Below are 20,577 nucleotides of genomic sequence, written 5' to 3'. Positions count from 1 at the left end.
TTATTCTTGTATTATTTTTGGATCTGATTCTGGAAACCGTTAAGTTCTCATATTTTTTCATTTTTACAGTATTTTTCCAGGGAAATAAATTATTTGTTATATTTTTCAAAGCTTGTTATTTTCACTCTTTCATAATTGCAATGCCAGTAGCAGGTACAGGAAAGTAACATTTCCATTGGTCAGAATGTTACCACGTGATCAAAACGCATTGCGTTCATTTCTGTATGAACTGTAAGGAGAACTACTTTTCCACTTCTATAAATAGAGTCACATGTACAGCATAAGATAAACACCGCCAGTTAAGGCATACATGAAGTAAGCATTAAAGAAAAACAACATTCTAACAAACAAACAAAAAATAATTGAAAAAATTTGGCTTACATTGGTTGAAGGACTGGTATTATGATGACCTTTTTGCGATCAAGCTGGACATCCCAAGTGCTATAAATAGCTACGTAAAGAAAAACCACAAACATGTATTACTACGCTCAATTAAGATTTCTGATTTTAATGATGCAAACAAAATAACATAACAAATAATTACAATTTCAATTATGCTATGATAAAAGTATGGAGTTTATGAGTTAATATTTATTTAAGACAGAAAGAAGTCTTATGTTACACCAAACAAAATGACCTGCACTGTCTGCAGAGAAGGTATTAGAATTATATATACGGATTTAAAATAAAGAATAAACAGCATTTAAGTGTTACAATTTTTTTTTCTTCTTCAAATTGCATAGCAATTAGTTGCAATATGTCACAATATACTCATGCATCAATCAAACCACATAGGCGACTTCAATTATACAATAATGGTGACTTTTTTCCATGACCATTTTATAACTCACTGAGAAATTTTGCTTGAAATCCGACTGGAAAGTAGGTAGCTTTAACTGATGTTACTTATATAGATAGCTAGCGCCTTCTGTTCATCACATACTGCATACTCAATGTGTTTTTGTTCCCAGTATTTGACTCTGATTGAACAAGTAATAGCACATTAGTTACTCTCATCTAAAATCACTTTGTGTAAAAAATGGCAGTTTTTTGTTAAATCTGTGCATGTCTAGCTTATAAATCTAAGATTTCAAGCAAATTTGACTTATTAAGTTGGCCCCTTTATCAGTTTTTTGTTAAATCTGTGCATGTCTAGCTTATAAATCTAAGATTTTAAGCAAATTTGACTTATTAAGTTGGCCCCTTTATCAGTTTTTTGTTAAATCTGTGCATGTTTAGTTTATAAATCTAAGATTTTAAGCAAATTTGACTTATTAAGTTGGCCCCTTTATCAGTTTTTTGTTAAATCTGTGTATATTTAGTTTATAAATCTAAGATTTTAAGCAAATTTGACTTATTAAGTTGGCCCCTTTATCAGTTTTTTGTTAAATCTGTGTATATTTAGTTTATAAATCTAAGATTTTAAGCAAATTTGACTTATTAAGTTGGCCCCTTTATCAGTTTTGAATTAATCACGACTTAAACTTGAGTATATACAGTAGTTCTGCATCTCTCAAATCCTAAGATGTCGATATTATTAAATTAGGCATGAATGATTCCCATTATTTGTCAATCCCCATTCTGTGCACCATGATCATCCAAATTCTCAAAATGCGGAACATATACACTGATGGCAAGTCAGAAAAAATCTGGGGGGTTAGAAATGTATTTGGTATTATAAACATGCCTAAAATGTATCATGATGATATTAAAACTGCTGTTTCAGTTCCACTTAGTTGTGGAAGTACTGCATGACAGGTCATATTTGTCCCTTTAACTTATTGTTTTTAATACATACAACAAAATACTACAAATTGTACAATGTACCTTTCCACCGAGTTTGGTGTGAACTTTTGGTATGCATATGATGGGTTGATGACAAAAGGGTTAGTCCTGGACCAGTTGCATCTTAAGGTGCAAATTTTAATGGGCTGATGACAACAGGGTTAGTCCTGGACCAGTCACATCCTAAGGTGCAAATCTTAATGGGTTGATGACAACCGGGTTAGTCCTGTACCAGTCACATCTTAAGGTGCAAATTTTAATGGGTTGATGACAACAGGGTTAGTCCTGTACCAGTCACATACTAAGGTGCAAATCTTAATGGGCTGATGACAACAGGGTTAGTCCTGGACCAGTCACATCCTAAGGTGCAAATCTTAATGGGTTGATGACAACAGGGTTAGTCCTGGACCAGTCACATACTAAGGTGCAAATTTTAATGGGCTGATGACAACAGGGTTAGTCCTGGACCAGTCACATACTAAGGTGCAAATCTTAATGGGCTGATGACAACAAGGTTAGTCCTGGACCAGTCACATCCTAAGGTGCAAATCTTAATGGTTTGATGACAACAGGGTTAGTCCTGGATCAGTTGCATCCAAAGGGGCAAATCTTAATGTCTCAAAGGAACCAACAGGCAATACAATGAAAAATACAACTAAAACATTGCCTGGTGTGGCCAAAACTCAGAAGTCCAAACAAACAAATCTATAGAAATGAATTTATTGTTTTTATATAAATCATGTGTCAGTTGCATGTAAAGTCTTCTGAATTAATATTTCTATTGTCTCTATGATGGTAACATCATTTTTGTTGGGATATTTAACAGAGTTCTGACAGCTTCTTCATATTTCTTTAAATTTTCCTTGGTTTCATCTTCATTGAACAGATCAGTCACAGCCTCTTTGTAACTTTGTACTTCTTTCAAGGCCAGGAGGTTCTCTTCGCTTGGATTTTCAGGCATATATGGTAAAGCCTTGACATTTGGTGTGAGTTTCAGGTCCTGAAATTGAAGCAACGGACTGTTACCTTACTTTCACATGTACAATATGCATCCGACTATGAACAGTACTGACCCAGACCTGCCATCTCACAAAGACTAAACAGACAACTTCAATGAACGGCACTGACCCAGATCTGCCATCTCACAAAGACTAAACAGACAACTTCAATGAACAGCACTGACCCAGATCTGCCATCTCACAAAGACTAAACAGACAACTTCAATGAACAACATTGACCCAGATCTGCTATCACATAAAAGTCTAACAGTCAGCAGTGACCCAGATATGCCATCACATAAAAATCTAACAGTCAGCAGTGACCCAGATCTGCCATCACATAAAGACCAAACAGACAAGATAAATGAACAGCAATGATCCAGATCTGTCATCATATAATGCATAAGTATATAGTATCAATGAACAGTACTGACCTAGATATGCCATCATATAAGGCATAAGTATATAGTATCAATGAACAGTATCGACCTAGATATGCCATCATATAATACATAAGTATATAGTATCAATGAACAGTATCGACCTAGATATGCCATCATATAATACATAAGTATATAGTATCAATGAACAGTATCGACCTAGATATGCAATCATATAATGCATAAGTATATAGTATCAATGAACAGTATCGACCTAGATATGCCATCATATAATACATAAGTATATAGTATCAATGAACAGTATCGACCTAGATATGCCATCATATAATGCATAAGTATATAGTATCAATGAACAGTATCGACCTAGATATGCCATCATGTAATGCATAAGTATATAGTATCAATGAACAGTATCGACCTAGATATGCCATCATGTAATGCATAAGTATATAGTATCAATGAACAGTATCGACCTAGATATGCCATCATATAATGCATAAGTATATAATAGCAATGAACAGTATCGACCTAGATATGCCATCATATAATGCATAAGTATATAGTATCAATGAACAGTATCGACCCAGATCTGCCATCATATAAGGCATAAGTATATAGTATCAATGAACAGTATCGACCCAGATCTGCCATCATATAATGCATAAGTATATAGTATCAATGAACAGTATCGACCTAGATATGCCATCATATAATGCATAAGTATATAGTATCAATGAACAGTATCGTACATAAATATATAGTATCAATGAACAGTATCGACCTAGATATGCCATCATATAATGCATAAGTATATAGTATCAATGAACAGTATCGACCTAGATATGCCATCATATAATGCATAAGTATATAGTATCAATGAACAGTATCGACCCAGATCTGCCATCATATAATGCATAAGTATATAGTATCAATGAACAGATTGACCCAGATCTGCCATCATATAATACATAAATAGGTAGTGTCAATTAACTGTATAGACCCAGATCTGCCATCATATAATACATAAATAGGTAGTGTCAATTAACAGTATTGACCCAGATATGCCATCATATAATACATAAATAGGTAGTGTCAATTAACAGTATTGACCCAGATATGTCCTCATATAATTCAAATTTAGAAAGGGACAGTAAACATCATTGACTATATTATGCATTTTTAACATCTATGTTGTAGAGTAGTCTGCACCAGATTCCACAAGGAACCGATTTAAAAACATGAATATCTTATTCTTGAGTTGCATCAAAATATTTCACATTAATATAAGAAACATCAAATGCATTTCCCTTCTCAATCTAAGAAAAATACTGCACAGAATCATGAATAAGTAACGACTGTGTACTAATTGGATGCATGTGGCAAGTGATGCATAGAATCATGAAAAAGTTGTTGTTGTTATTGTTGTTGTTATCGGGTTTAACGCCATTTTTCAGCACAAGATAGGCTATACATGGTGGCCAGTATTAATGGTGGAGGAAGAACCGGGAAAACCCCGGAAAGAACCACCGACCCACGAGAAGCTACCGGCAAGCTTTCTCACATATCCACATTTGCTGAGCCCGAGACTCGAACCCACGCAGACAGAGGTGAGATGGCAGTGATCTGTGACGGAGAGCGATTTAGCCCACTCGGGGCCCCTCATGAAAAAGTAATTAGATGCGTGTTGATGCACACTCTGCTGTCTGTCTATAAATGTGATAACCTGTGTATGTAAAAAAAATAAAGAAGTAAATACAAGCTTACCCTACCTTTTAGTACTTTAATGATTAAAAGAAATCATGGTGCTCTTTGTGGCAGTTCTTAATTTACCTTTTAAATGTTCTAGTTTTGACAAAATTCTAAACAAACCTTACTATTCATTACTTACTGTAACCCTTCTAATAACACTAAGAAGTTTCCCCAGAATTTTTGCCATTCTAGATATGTAATAATAATATTATCTTCTTCTTGTGTATGTGTGTGTGTGCGGGTGTAAAGTAATTCTACTTATGTAACACTTATATGTCATTATTGTGTAGTTTACACTTTCTGCAATGGAAGAAAATGTCCTTCATGCCAGATGTACTATCCTCCTATTCTAGAAAGTTGTTAGTACATGTATATTAACCCAGTCAGACTCCACAACATAGGCCCACAATATTAACCCAGTCAGACTCCACAACATAGGCCCACACAGGTAAATATACATAATTAAAATTAGTTTTATCCTGCCACCAAAATTTAAAAAAATTATTCAGTAATACATTTACCTATCACCTTTTGTAGCTGAATTTGTCAGTCAGAAGGGAGGATGATGACATCAACTGGAACAAAATTACTTACCATAAATACAAGTGACTACTCCAGCCTGGATCATTATTTTTGCCGCAACTATTGGACCCCTGAGAAAAAAATACCTTGGCTCTCATTTGATAAACATAACTGCCAACCTTCCAGGCTCGCAATTAGTGAAAAAAGGAATAAAAAGTAGTGAATTTGGACACGAATTAGTGAAAAATACCATGACAATAACTCCATCCACTCTGACTGTCAATACTACACTATATCAAGATCGCAATATAAAACTAAAACACTACGTATATGCAGAAATATATCTGCATTTCTTTTTATTATGGTATTCATAAACTTCCACTTTTTCTTTTGTTTATTTATCAAGACATGATACTGTGGCAGACTTCCTCAACTGCTTGATCATAAATTTGTTTTCTAACTAATTGTTTGCTGGTTGATCTTGGTGAATAAAATTTTTGCATCTAAAGAAGCCCTAAAGTCTGTCTTATTTTTCCTCACTAGAGAAAATACTCTTTGGCTGTCACTGTTGTTGTGAGGAATGCACAGGAGCTGCAGCACTTTTGGTTCTTCCACAGGAAAGTTTGGAAGCGATTTTCGAATGCAGGAACATTTGTCGGAACAAATGTTTAGCATGGTCTCCAGCTGATAAAGGTAGATTGTGTTCAACAAGAAAACAAATAATGCTTCAGCGTTGGTAACTTGCAGGTCTTCTGCCGATGGCTTAAAATATTCCAGAGCTAAAATCTGTGAATTCTTAATTTTCCCAACTTCTACCGTGTTTTTTGCAACCAATGTGCTTCATCACATCGTCCCTGCGACCATGCCCAATACTACAATTTGTGGCACACTGTGTGTAAAAAGCATGATGTAAATCAATGTTTAATGACAGAATGCACAGCCAAGTTTTGATATATTCCAAATTAAACTTCACTTTTTGAGCAATACATTTCTTTTTCCTTGGTGCTGAAGACATTTTCAAGATCTTACATGCGATGCTGAACGGTAACTCAAATCAGTGTTGGTGACGCATGCGCGGAGCAAAATTCCAGTTAGGCCCCAGTTTCTCTCAAAAGCATTTGTAAAACTACTGTTATACATATAGATTAAGATAGGCTAAAATGCTTGCTACCGGGCCAACTGTACTAATCAGCTGTAGTGCTACTAATATTGCGACCAGCAGTACTGGACCGTTTTGGCAACTGCCAATATCATGACTAGCTCTTAACGGAAAATCGGTTATTTTATTAAAGATTTAAAATAATTGAGAATTGGAGGATTCGTGAATTTTTGGCTTGCAGCATGAATCCATGAATCGCTAAAAAAGTCCTGAAATTCATGCCAAATTTGTGAGGGTTGGCACCTATGGATAAATAATAATAAAAGGAAGATAAAAAAGTCATCTGTGAATGCCAAAATACACCTTCATAATGTCCTCCAAGGACGAATGGTTGAGACAGGCTCAAGAAGTAGTGATAACCATTACTTCAAGGGCTTTTATTCACCTAAATGAAAAGGTCCATCAGTGAGGGACCGATGATGAATGCTGAAATACCAGCTTTGCCCATAATAGGAAAAGAAAGCAGTTTCATACCCTTCCTTATCCCAATTCAAAGAGGTCAAACAGAATTCAAGTATTCTGAATGGAGTCTATCCTGATCATCTCCAGCACACATGCAACTGAGACTGGGCCTCTCTATTGGAGATTGCAATACTGAATGAAAATGGCTGACACTGAAGGGAAGCAAAGTCATAATTCCCACTTAACCATCAAACCTCTACAGGTAGTTTTCTTCTTCTCAATACTTCATAAATCTGGCTTTCTCCAGGTTGCTGCGATACTGACAGGTTTATGGTCATTGTTCTTGAAATAAATTTGCTGAGAAAAGTATGCGTTAAATTCTTTTATAAACATTACACGAGTTGCATTTAATATTTTTGATGTAAATGCATTAAAGTTTTCCATTCTGGGTAGTAAGTAGCTACCCTATGCCAGTGCCACAAGGTATTTGTGAATTCCAACTTATCGATGGCAAATGGCTCTGATGCCACACCCCAACATAAATGTCCAAAGATAAAAAATGGGGTGGGAAGGATCAGAGAAAACTTGGATTATGCAACCTCTCTGCGTGAAGAGCACACTTCTCATTTCCAGAATTGTTTTTGTGGAGACTTTCTTCCTGGGATCAATGACCCTGGAGAAATCCTCTGTCTGACTCTAAGTAAGTGCATCATCCTTCATCTGATTCATTGGTGTACAAACAGAAATGGAGTTTAACGCCATGCTGTATAGCTTCAGTCAGAAATTTTTCTCAATTGTACCACTACTTAAACTGATACTGACATGCTGACGTCAGAGAATCCTTGTGTGGTTCACTGATAGTCAACACTAAAAACTATAGAGGACATAAATGGAGTCTTACTAGGCATACCAGATCCACCACCGAGTTCTAGGTCCCCAGAAAAGAAGGTGAATTCAGACAAACAATGAGGTCTTGGTCCATGGAGTTCTCATGGGATCCAGGATTCTTTATCTCTTGACTGGTGAAACATGAACCTAATCCAAATGGGTGCAGAAATTCATTCTTATGTATACAAAAATCCTGAGAAGAAATGATCTGATTTCTCTAGGTACAAAATAAGTCCTAACCAAGTCAGTGTGGACCAACAGCAGGGCATATGATGTAATAAGGATTCTTTCCTTCTGCTGTGCAGCGATCAGTTGTCAAAGAACTTGAGATGGGGGATACGTGCAGTGAGCAGCTTCTACTTCCATTACTTTATAACTGGAAGGGGACAGTAAAGGTCTCAGAGCATCAGGACGGACTAACATCCCTTTATTCTTGCCTTTGTTAAATCTCTGTATGAGCTCTGTGACCATGCTAGTGTGAGGGAACAAGAACAAATCTGACCCTGATGCAGCCCCCGAAAGTCTTTCCAAGCTTGAAAGGAGCTTAGCATCCTCAAATCCCAAGGGCTTAGAGAAAAGATCTGGGGGAGGGGAAGGAGACAGTAAACTTCATTTATTGCCTTATCTAATGACTATTTCTTTTCATCTTCTATCACTTGATATGCCGTGTGGGAAGTAGTCCTTAGACAGGAGGGAGAACATTCCTTTCGTAATTATTGGCAAATTCATAAGAATCTACCAGGAGAGACAATACATCATAAACCTGATCATTATCTTGAAGGGATGCAGAACTATTAAAGCCAGAATGATCCATTGTCAGGGAAGGCCCTGTGATTATTAACTGAAAAGAACTGGATTGTGCATCCTTCTTCCTTTTCTAAGTAAGCCTGTTTTAAGCAATGTCCCAGATATTGTTGGACCATAAACAACAACTTGGACATCTGTCCATATGTGTACATTTTGTACAGGAAAGACATATGGAGTAGGTGTCCCATGGAGAATAGCATTTTGTCACATATGAAATAAAAATTTATGAAACAGAAAATCTTTAATCACAAAAAGTGAATAAGTTTCATAATAACGAAAGTCTGTGTTAGCTGCTTTGTTATCTGAACTACTTAACCATGAGTGACAACTTCAAAGATGTTTGTACTAACTGAGATGTAAACAGAAGTAAAGAAACATCAGGAGGTTAAACTGTTACTAATGTACAATGAGTAATCTCTACTAAAGTGTTTAGGACAGGGGTGCTACGTGATGGAAGTGAATTCTTTTCTCTATGGAGGGGACACCAAAGTCATAGTTTGCCCAGGTCACCAAAATCCTTAGGCCAGCCCTTGTCCACTACTGGACTAGGAAAGAAAACTGTTAATAATGCACACTGTGTCATCTCTACTAATGTGTAAAGGAGATTTAAACTGTTAACAAAGCACAATGTGTAATCTCTACTAATGTGACACTGTGTAATCTCTACTAATGCGACATTGTGTAATCTCTACTAATGTGACGTTGTGTAATGTCTACTAATGTGACTGTGTAATCTCTACTAATGTGTAAAGGAGATTTAAACTGTTAACAAAGCACAATGTGTAATCTCTACTAATGTGACACTGTGTAATCTCTACTAATGCGACATTGTGTAATCTCTACTAATGTGACATTGTGTAATCTCTACTAATGTGACTAGGAGATTCAACATTAATAATGCACACTGCTTTAAACAACACTAATGACAATGAAAACATGTACTAAATGTAAACACATAAATTGGAAACATGTATATGGAAAGTATTCAGGTGAATTTTGATGATCCACTAAAAACTGTAATTTTCCTAAAACATAATATCTGACCTGATGAAAGCTGGGGATGATATTTTCTCTTCGAGCAAGAATTTTCCACTGCTCACAAAATATAGTCTGGAAAAGAAGGATGATACGCTTTGGCAAAGGGGCCTTTAGCATGGAGTCAGACTGGGTTAATGTATATGTTCTGAGAACTTTTTAACAGGAGGATGGAACATCTGGCATGGATGATGTTGTTGTGGGGTTTAACACCATTTTTCAGCACGATAGGCTATACATGGCGGCCAGTATTAATGGTGGAGGAAGAACCCGGAAAACCCCGGAAAGAACCACCGACCCACGAGAAGCTACTGGCAAGCTTTCTCACATGCCCACATTGGCTGAATCTTAGACTCGAACCGCCGCAGACAGAGGTGAGATGGCAGTGATCCGTAACGAAGAGCGCTTTAGACCACTCGGCCACTCGGGGCCCCTCTGGCATGGATGAGGATTTTCCATTGTGGAAAGGGTAAGCTACACAACAGTGACAGGTAAATGTATTACTGATATTAAAATATATTTTCCTATCACGAATGCTAACCTTTCAATTTTCTCTAAAACTTTTCTAACATACGTACATGTAACAATAAAGAAAATTTGCCACATTTAATCAGTCTCCTTCTATGATGGATTCATAAGTGTGCGACATGACTGGTGTGCAATCATATCCATGTCTCTTTTAAACTCTATGATTTCTGTGCTCCTCAGAACAATACTACAAACCTTTTCTTTTGTATGAATATGCTTCAGTAACTCAAGGATATTTTTCCTTGATGCATTCAAGTCCCAGAAGTATTTCTCCATGTCATCTAAGGTTTTCTCTTTTTCCCATGGCTCCACAGTCTGGGGGAAAAAAATGATATGTATCTTAGCATCATTATATGTATATCAGAAAAAACATATAGGCGATAGATTCTTTGCCTAAAATCAAATTTGTTTTTCACATCATCCCTGCTTCCATTTTCTGGTAAAAACCACAGTTGCAATAGTTTATGTTTTATTTAAAAACTACTTTTGGAAAACAATGAAACCTTTGAACTTGCTGAATGAAACTGTCATTCAAAATTTGCTGAATGTATGTTGAGATATCAAAAACATCCCAAAATATTTTAAAGCTGCATCACAAAACATAAAATATGAGATAATGGTGTTAACATGATTTTTTGATGCTCTCAGTGAATTTTGGTGAAAATACTTTAAACAAAGAAACAACATGGTCAAAACAGAAAGAGTTGATCCAAATGTGGACCTAAAATATTGGGCTGACCATTTAATATTTATATATGGTGGGGTGTTTCCCAAAGCACTGTTTGTCTTGCATTCACATAACAATGTCAACAAGCAGTGACATGATCAGTGTGGCAACTGTAGACAGTCTACAAATAATCAACTCATGAGCTTGTAAACAAAAGATCTAACTGTTCATGTACAGCTATAAGATAATTGTCCCAGGCCCAAACCCTGGAATGTGTATTGCATAAATTCAAGACTATAATCTGAACTCTGTTTCCAATTAAGGGAAAGCAAGTCTCACTATCAAAATCCCCACATCATGGAGCATAAATAATACTATTTTCAGAAAACAATGCAAGGGTGTCCCAAAAAATAATCCCCACATCATGGAACATAAATAATACTATTTTTAGACCACAATGTAAGGGTGTCCCAAAAAATAATCCCCACATCATGGAGCATAAATAGTACTATTTGTAGACCACAATGCAAGGGTGTCCCAAAAAATAAACTGCTAAACTGGATGATCTGGGTGGAAAGAACTTCATTTAACATTGTTAGGTGCTGAAACGTTTTTCCCCATACTTTTTAAATTTGGGGAGGAATGAAGCTTCAATAAAATACTGCAATAGTTTCAAGAACAAAATCAGTGATGCTATCAAATATTAAACTACAAGGCCATATATGTCTACCACTTTAATCACCAACATTTAGGTAGCATATCTGCCCTTATTCAGATCTCCATTTCCAAATTTGTATTCATGAGGTAAAAACATTTTCTACTGTCACATTATTTCTGCTTCATTCATGAAATATTTCAGTATACTAAAGAAATGTAGATATCCTCTAAATATCCCAAGTTTGATAAAAATCGGATCACATCTCATTAATGTGCAGTTCTCATTAATAATTCGAACAGTCTTGAGATAATGATGATAGGACCAGGTATATGAACTCTGAACAAAATTTGATTAACAATGCAGTCTCTGCAACGATCTTTACCAATCTGATGCAAGATCACCTCGTACTTCTGATCTTTAAACACATCAAAGTTCTTGATATAAAACTATATGCTTGGCTTGACCAAAACCTGCATAAAACAAATTCCCAAGTGGTAATAACCTTTGTCAATCAAAGGCTCACTCAAACTCCTCTTTAACCCTTTAGCTACGACTACCACATCTAAGCGTCACCTGCACATAGCTCCTGAACCCCACTGACGCATATATGCAGTGTCGATAAGCCTAGTTTACTACCTCAGTGTCGCTTATGTGCGTATAGTTCAGCAGTACTCGAAACCCCAGTGTTGCATCTATATGGACGTGACTGCTATGTTAACTAAACGTTGACTGGTTGAAAGTACAGAAGTTTACATATTTTTGATTATCATAACCAATGAGAGGACTGTTTACTCAACATTTTGGTACAAGTGTGAAAGCTGAGAGGTTAAATTTAGACACACTGTTGGGGATTTTCTGCACTTTATGAACACGTGTAGTTGAGATAAACAAAGATGGATTCCGATTCAGATATGAGCAACTTTAAAGGGTTCAATGCAAGTGATATAGAAGAGTTTAATGGATCATTCTTAGAAAAAGGATCGGATATTGTTATTAGTCCTGTTTCAACACCAGATGCAAGTGATTTTTAATCGGATGATGAGGCAGACATAGTCCCGCTTGCATGCTGTTGTTATGACCTCACCGTGTTTGAGATCAATGATTTTGATTCTCATGTTGGTTCAAAAATCAAGCTTGGACTAAGCAATGAGAATGATTTTTTTCTCAAGTTTTTTCTAAATGTCTGGTGGAAAAGCTTGCGAAAGAAACAAAGGATCATGTCAAGAAAATGGTGACCAAAAGCAAGACCTGAGGCTGAAATGTTATGAAATCAGCATCACGGAGATGTGGGCATATTTTGGAATAAACATCGTCATTTACATGTGGATAATGACTGTTTTGAGAGGTACCACTCTCAACTTTGTAACATAAAGTGGAAATATATGAATAACAGACACTATACAAGGTAAGCTGTTTTTTTTATTTCACTGAAATCCATCAAAAACTAATGAAATAATGATTATAAACGTAAGCATGTTTTCATTGTCAGTTAGTGTAGTTAGCCTTGATGATGCCCTAGTATTCAGCCTAGCAACCAGCCTCAGTAACTGATATGATAGCACTAAGCAGTAGTGAAACTGCACAACAGCTGTAGTAGCTAAAGGTTTAATATGCTGATGTTGTTAATCATCAAATTCTTCCAAGATCTTGATGATATAGGCCTATATACCAAGTTTAATCAAAATCTGTTCCAAAATAAAGCCTCCAGAGTGCAGGCAAGATCAGCCAATCACATGCAAAACTGTTTAATAAAAATACAATGATCTCACTCCTAATGAGGATTGATAGAGATATTAATGATATAACATAATGAGCTAGATCAAAACTAAGATATATAGACTGTTGAGCATTAAGTTGGCCAGATAATCAGATACAAGATTACCTCATTAATATGCATGGGTGTCACTGATATCAAACGTCTGAGATCTTTATAATATAAGTCTATATACCAAGTGTAATCAAAATACATTCAGAAATGAAGCCACTAGAGTGTTTGGAAGCAAATGTGGATGGAAAGGTAGTGCACAATGGATAACTAGAGTGTTTGGAAGCAAATGTGGATGGAAAGGTAGTGCACAATGGATAACTAGAGTGTTTGGAAGCAAATGTGGATGGAAAGGTAGTGCACAATGGACAACAGATGCAAGACCATACCTTAAGCTCTTTCTGTCTTCAGACAGGTGAGTTAAAAATTGTATCTTTAAAAATACAACACAAGTCTCTATCTTACCCATGATTCATGATACAAAGCTGTCAGTAAGTAGATAATGAAGTCATAATTCTGTGTCTTCAGTGGACATCTGAAAAAAGTGAGCATAAAACTAGGATTATATAATTTTGTAAGAAAAATAACTTTTGCAAACATGCTGCAGAATAGGAGAACTTTATAAAAGTTAACAGAAAAATGTTGTATAATCGATTTCTTAGGGTGAAAAAGGCAACAAGCAACAACAGATTAATTTTTTCCATTTATCCAACCTTTGGTCCTTCTCTCAATCACATTTCTACAAATTAACTCAGGACACCCGAGTGGCTGAGTGAAATAAAGCGCTCACTGCTATGGATCACTGCCATCTCACCTCTGTCTGCATGGGTTTGAGTCTCAGGTTCGGCCTATGTGGGTATGTGAGAAAACATGCCAGTAGCTTCCTGTGGGTCGCTCGTTCTTTCCAGGTTCTTGATCCACCATTAATACTGGCCGCCATGTATAGCCTATCTTGTGCTGAAAAAAGCATTAAAGCCCACAAAAACAACTACAAATTAACTCTATGGGAATGAAGTCTACCCAAAATTATTTTTCAAGCTTTCGAGTGAAAAAGCTTAACACCACATTATGAACTTGTCGACAACTTCAATTTTCACACACAAATATACAATTACAGTGATTCCCTGATGCAAGTCCACCTCTTCTTAATATCAGTGATCTTGAAAACTCTGTGTTTGTGTGTGTGTGTGTGTGTGTGATTTGGACTTTTTCATGTAGCTTTAACAATATTTCAGTCATATCGCTACGATTTCTGCAGTGTGGCAGTTTATAGTGATGTCTAGTACTGGGGCATCATGTCGCAGACATGTAGCATGATGTCCCACCCAGGCACATTATCCTGTCACCAGGCCAACCAGTCCTAACACTAACCTCATATTGCTGAGCGCCAAGTGAGGAAGCTGTTAGTACCATTTTTGTAAGTCTTTGGTATGACTCAGCCAGGGATCAAACCCACGACCTCCCGCATCCGAGGCGGACACTCTAACCACTAGGCCACCGGAGTGGTCACGACCTTGAAAACAGATGGCATCTCATAAGGGGGGCAAAATGCCTTGACATCCTGCAAGGTGGCCCCTGAACATGGGGTGACCTGTCATGAGATGCCTTCTGAGAGTTTTCCACGGCTCTCTGTGTTGAGATGGGCCAAGTGAGCAGGGCACCAATGGTAGTCTGCTTTGAGATGTGCCATATGAGAGAAGACAATTGATGATCAGTCTTGAGTTGGGGACCACATGTGGAACATCATGAGTGGCAGGGAAGGGGCGGTCTGTCCTCAAAGAAGGATCGTGGGTGACCTGTCTAAAAAGGAACCTCTTGGAAGAGGGTCTAAAACTGGTCAGTCTTGAAAGAAGCCTCTTGGCAGGGGAACTACTGGTGGTCTCTCTTAATAGATGGACCGTGGGTTGTTAGTCATGAGGCATACTATGAATGGTCTGTCTTGCCAGCTGGTCTACAAGGAGCCTATCTTGGGATGGGACTATTCAGGTGATCTTAGGTGGTCCATCTCGAGACGAGTTTATGGAAATGGGAACCACAGGCGGTCTGTTGTAAGAGGGGAACCATATATGATTCAACTTCAGAGTAATCTCTTCTTCAACCAGTACTGGCTGCCATGCATAGCCTATCATGTATTTCTAAATGGCATTAAATCAAGAACAACTTAAATGTACTGATCTGATTGGAACCTCATATGTAACACAGGTGGGGTGAATATCATCTGACAACTTCTTAAAATTCACACACCTAGTCCTGAAGTACATAACACACTGAGTAAAGATTTTTGGCCCTTTTCTGCACTTGACTCCAATGCTCGTTAAGCTGGGAGAATGAAACTTAACAAATGTATCCTCAAAGTCATGTGCTAGATTACATGATTATGAGCTTGTATAGTCCCACATTAGCTGGCATGGGAATCAAATTCACTGCATTCGCTTGTTTCATGTAGTATTGCCAAGTGATGCTGCTTGGTGACAGTGGGATAGTACTTAAGTTTCATGTATTGTTAATCAATGTCCCTTATCAATGTATTTGGAGAAAATACTAATTCTTTGAAACTACTTTACAAAAACAAAAGCTGAAAAAGCATGACAGACACTATTCATTTTACTTGATTATGGCATTTGTAGAAAGGGCAGGCATCAATTACTTGATTATGGCATTTGTAGAAAGGGCAGGCATCAATAATGTGAGTTCCCTTTTATTCATGTATTGCCAATTGATTTTTGTGGTTGTCATGAAGTATAAAATTTAAAGACCGAATAAAGAATTACCATCCTGTGAAGAAACCAAGGAACCCCACTCCATTAGTGTTCCAGCCAGCAATATTTGTAAAGCTGTAGCTGCCCACCCTTAGTCCATGAGCATCCCTCTCGCTTGTGAAGAAACTAGGGAACCCCTTGAGTTCAGAGGCACATTCACAAATTCACATACTGATGAAAATGTCAAAGTAGACAAATCAGAACAAGAGTACCATAAATGATACATAATAAATTCACCAAAAACACTCTTTCATTAATTTGATATTCAGGCACTAAAAGATATAGCACCTGTTTAACTTGCCACTTGTACCATGCCACTATCATTAACTGGCATTGCTTATTAATACCACATGAATTTGTGTACTATGCCCCTGTTACTAAGCAACACTGCTTAGCAAATACTGCATGAAACTTGTGTACTTTGCCTGTTACTAAGCAACATTGCTTAGCAATACTGCATGAAATTTGTGTACAATGCCTGTCATTAACCAAGATTGCTTAGCAATACTGTATGAAATTTGTGTACTATGCCCCTGTTACTAAGCAACATTGTTCAGCAAATACTGTATGAAATTTGTGTACAATGCCTGTCATTAAGCAACACTGCTTAGCAATACTGTATGAAATTTGTGTACTATGCCACTGCCACTAAGCAACATTGCTTAGCAATACTGCATGAAATTTGTGTACTATGCCACTGGCACTTAACAAGCATTAGAGTCAAGTGTAGAGATGGTCCAAAAACATTAAAAAGTGACCCTGACATTAAAGATAAAACCTTGATTGGAATACATCAAAATGCTATAAAACTCAGAATAAAAAAATTTACTATGATTCATTACTATACCTCAACAGCTTTAATAACATAAACAGAATAAAAGAAAACCTTGAAATATTAATCTGTGACCAACAACTCGAGGATAAGACTTCAAATATGCAATGCATCTATACATATACTAGGATTCATCCATTTACCTTAGGAAGCTGTTAGATTTGAAAGCAGAAGGTTTATGTAACTGAAGCCTAAACTCATGTGACCTTGAAGACAGAACCCCAACGTGTTATGCACCACAACTTTTAGTGATGATAATAGTTATAGTAAGTTATATCTCAATCTCAAATGGCTCTAAAATTTGAGAGTGGAAGAGAAGTTTGATGGAAAACATAAAATACTACACTGTGACCTTGACCTTAAAGATAAAAAGATAACCCCCCCTGTCTCATATATGACACGCTTTCTAGAAGTTGATATTTGATTCTGTGCAGGAAAGCCTGCATCTTCCCTACACTGATATTTGAATCTGAGCAGGAAAGCTTGCATCTTCCTTACATTGAAATTTGATTCTGAGCAGGAAAGCCTGCATCTTCCTTACATTGAAATATGATTCTGAGCAGGAAAGCCTGCATCTTCCTTACATTGATATTTGATTCTGAGCAGGAAAGCCTGCATCTTCCCTACATTGATATTTGATTCTGAGCAGGAAAGCTTGCATCTTCCTTACATTGAAATTTGATTCTGAGCAGGAAAGCCTGCATCTTCCTTACATTGATATTTGATTCTGAGCAGGAAAGCCTGCATCTTCCTTACATTGAAATATGATTCTGAGCAGGAAAAGCCTGCATCTTCCTTACATTGATATTTGATTCTGAGCAGGAAAGCCTGCATCATCCCTACATTGATATTTGATTCTGAGCAGGAAAGCTTGCATCTTCCTTACATTGAAATTTGATTCTGAGCAGGAAAGCCTGCATCTTCCTTACATTGAAATTTGATTCTGTGCAGGAAAGCCTGCATCTTCCCTACATTGATATTTGATTCTGTGCAGGAAAGCCTGCATCTTCCCTACATTGATATTTGATTCTGAGCAGGAAAGCTTGCATCTTCCTTACATTGATGTTTGATTCTGAGCAGGAAAGCCTGCATCTTCCTTACATTGAAATTTGATTCTGAGTTTTGAGACTTGTTATTTTGCAGAAATCATTATTTTTCAAAGGAATGTGACATATACCTTCAACCCCCAAATCAACAGGTGTCCTTCTAAGCTCAAATGCAAGCCATTTACAAAGTTTTGTATCTGATATACAAGTCAAGTTATTGTGTGGAAACAGTCCTCCCTCTTTCAATCACTGTGACCCTGACTTTTGACTTTTGAGCCAGAAATTGAAAGGTTTCTTCAATGCTCAAAGTGTAAGCTTCTTGGTATGTCATGGAGAACTTGAAATGGAAAACAGACAGATGTTTGTGTGTACATATGGACTGATGGATGCACAACATCACAAAATGATATGATTTGCCTTACAGCAAATGTATAAAAATTATCTTAGTCCACAGCAATAAATGAATTCACAGACTTGTCGAAAGTGATTGGAAGCTGCAGTCCAGATCAAAAGCAAGTCAAGACTTAATTCAGATTAAATGAAGACGATTCATGAAGATTATCACCAAAACAAGTCTAGACTTAATTCAGATTAATGATGATGATTCATGAAGATTATCACCAAAACAAGATACCTGTCTGCTGTAAGGGTCACTTCATCTGTATTCTTATCGTATCTTGGTCCAACAAGACGAATAAATTTATCTCTGGCATGATAATCCAAGTCAAGATCAGACAACTTGAACTGAAAATAAAATCAAAGATTTTCTGATGGCAGAGACATCTTCACCTGGAGAATAAAATTCACAGCTTTTGTCAGGAATCTTGATCCATACTGATAATTAGGACTGTCAAATTACAAGCACACCAATTTCATGTTTTTCACAAATCAAGGTCAATTTATGGAAGATAAACTTGGAAAAATTCATAGTATTTCATCAATGGTATTCTTCAGTGGGAAAATACAGCCACAACTGTAAATGTCTATTTGCTAAGGTGTTTGAATATACTGTACTGGACTGTTTCTTTGTTACTGTAAATTACTCAGATTAACATGGGCACTGTAATTTCACCGCTGGACAGAATCATCTGGCTCTGGAAGTGAAGACAGATAAAAACCAAACATTGGGTTGGTTATCTGAGTCAATAATAATAATAATAATAATACAAATACAATGGAACTTTGAAAAATCAGAGTATTTAAGCAGAAAAATTTGGGTAAAGTTTCTGGCTGTTTTGAGTTACACAACGATTTACATTACATCGGAATCAGTCAAGTGATCCTAATCATTCAAATATGAATTAATTGAATGATACTATTTGAGTGATGTTGAGTCTCTGAGTGACATACTCAAGTGATATGGTGCGTTTCTTTAGTGTGTATCCTCATATGGGTCTTCAAATATTTTATATCACTAAACTTGTTACCACAAACTTCACACATAAATGGTTTTTCTTTTGCATGTATCCTGCTGTGCACCTTCAGACTTCCACTCTCGCTAAACATTTTATCACAAACTTCACATTTGAATGGCTTTTCTCCAGTATGTACCCTCATATGCACCTTCAGTGTTCCACTCTGATTAAACCGTTTATCACACACTTCACATTTAAATGGTTTTTCTCCTGAATGAATCATCATGTGCACCTTGAGTTTACTATTTTCACTAAACATTTTATCACAGACTTTACATTTAAATAGTCGTTCTGCCATTCAGGTGTAAAGTTTGTGATAAGAGGTTTACTCAAAATACTAATCTTAAAGTTCACATGAAAACACATACTGTATTGTATGCCCAAAAGGACACCTGTCCATAAAGAATACTTTTATGAATCTGCCGTAAGAGTGCTGATTATTTTGCTCTGCATAAACTATAACACTGGCATTAGATATTTTATTTTGTGAACAAAGTAAAAAATCTTGAAATAAAAGTGTGAATGATCAAACACAATTTTCATGCACTTTTAGTGGAATATAGTTATGTGACTCCCAGCTTTGAAAAATTAAGGGCTGCAATAATGGAACTATTTTCCTTGCAGTGATTCAGAATGTTATAAGTGTATTGTTGGGTCACCAACATAAATGAGATCATGTTGTTAAACCTTATTCACATGTTCTTATAACAGCATGAAAATCAACGGCAATTTGGAGCGGTGATAATTTCATTTGTTTCTGATTGACTATTGCAATAATAGTTTTAGCTTGCCATTCTTTTTTTGTGAGCAAGTAGAAGGAATAAAAAAAAAAAAAAAAAAAAAAAAAAAAAAAAAAAAAAAAAAAAAAAAAAAACGTGATATGGTGCATTTGAGTGATGCTAAGTTTTCAAGTGACATACTCAAGTCATGCTGAGTATTTGAGTGACATACTCAAGTCATGCTGAATATTCAAGTGATGCACCCAGTAATATGGAGCATTTGAATGATGCTCAGTTTTCAAGTGCTGTACTCAAGTCATGCTGAATATTCAAGTGATACACCCAGTAATATGGAGCATTTGAATGATGCTCAGTTTTCAAGTGCTGTACTCGAGTCATGCTGAATATTCAAATGATACACTCAGTAATATGGAGCATTTGA

At 36.4% G+C, this 20,577-nt stretch overlaps 1 protein-coding gene across 1 annotated transcript in view; it reads right to left on the bottom strand.

Moving 5' to 3' along the window:
• Positions 1–2,489: 2,489 nt before the first annotated feature.
• The window catches only part of LOC149801206 (small ribosomal subunit protein mS35-like), a 41,102-nt gene continuing 23,014 nt past the window's right edge, over positions 2,490–20,577 (bottom strand). The window contains exons 6-9 of the mRNA XM_089955261.1: positions 18,636–18,745; positions 13,830–13,899; positions 10,470–10,589; positions 2,490–2,785 (exon numbers count right to left, since the gene is read on the bottom strand). Coding sequence (XP_089811387.1) covers positions 2,573–2,785; positions 10,470–10,589; positions 13,830–13,899; positions 18,636–18,745 — 513 coding nt within the window. The 3' untranslated portion in view covers positions 2,490–2,572. The remainder of the gene's footprint in view (positions 2,786–10,469; positions 10,590–13,829; positions 13,900–18,635; positions 18,746–20,577) is intronic.

The sequence above is a fragment of the Sinohyriopsis cumingii genome, chromosome 4 (assembly GCF_028554795.1).
Source record: "Sinohyriopsis cumingii isolate HCF-2022 chromosome 4, ASM2855479v2, whole genome shotgun sequence".
NCBI classification, from domain to species: domain Eukaryota; kingdom Metazoa; phylum Mollusca; class Bivalvia; order Unionida; family Unionidae; genus Sinohyriopsis; species Sinohyriopsis cumingii.
This window is presented reverse-complemented; position numbering and strand designations above follow the sequence as displayed.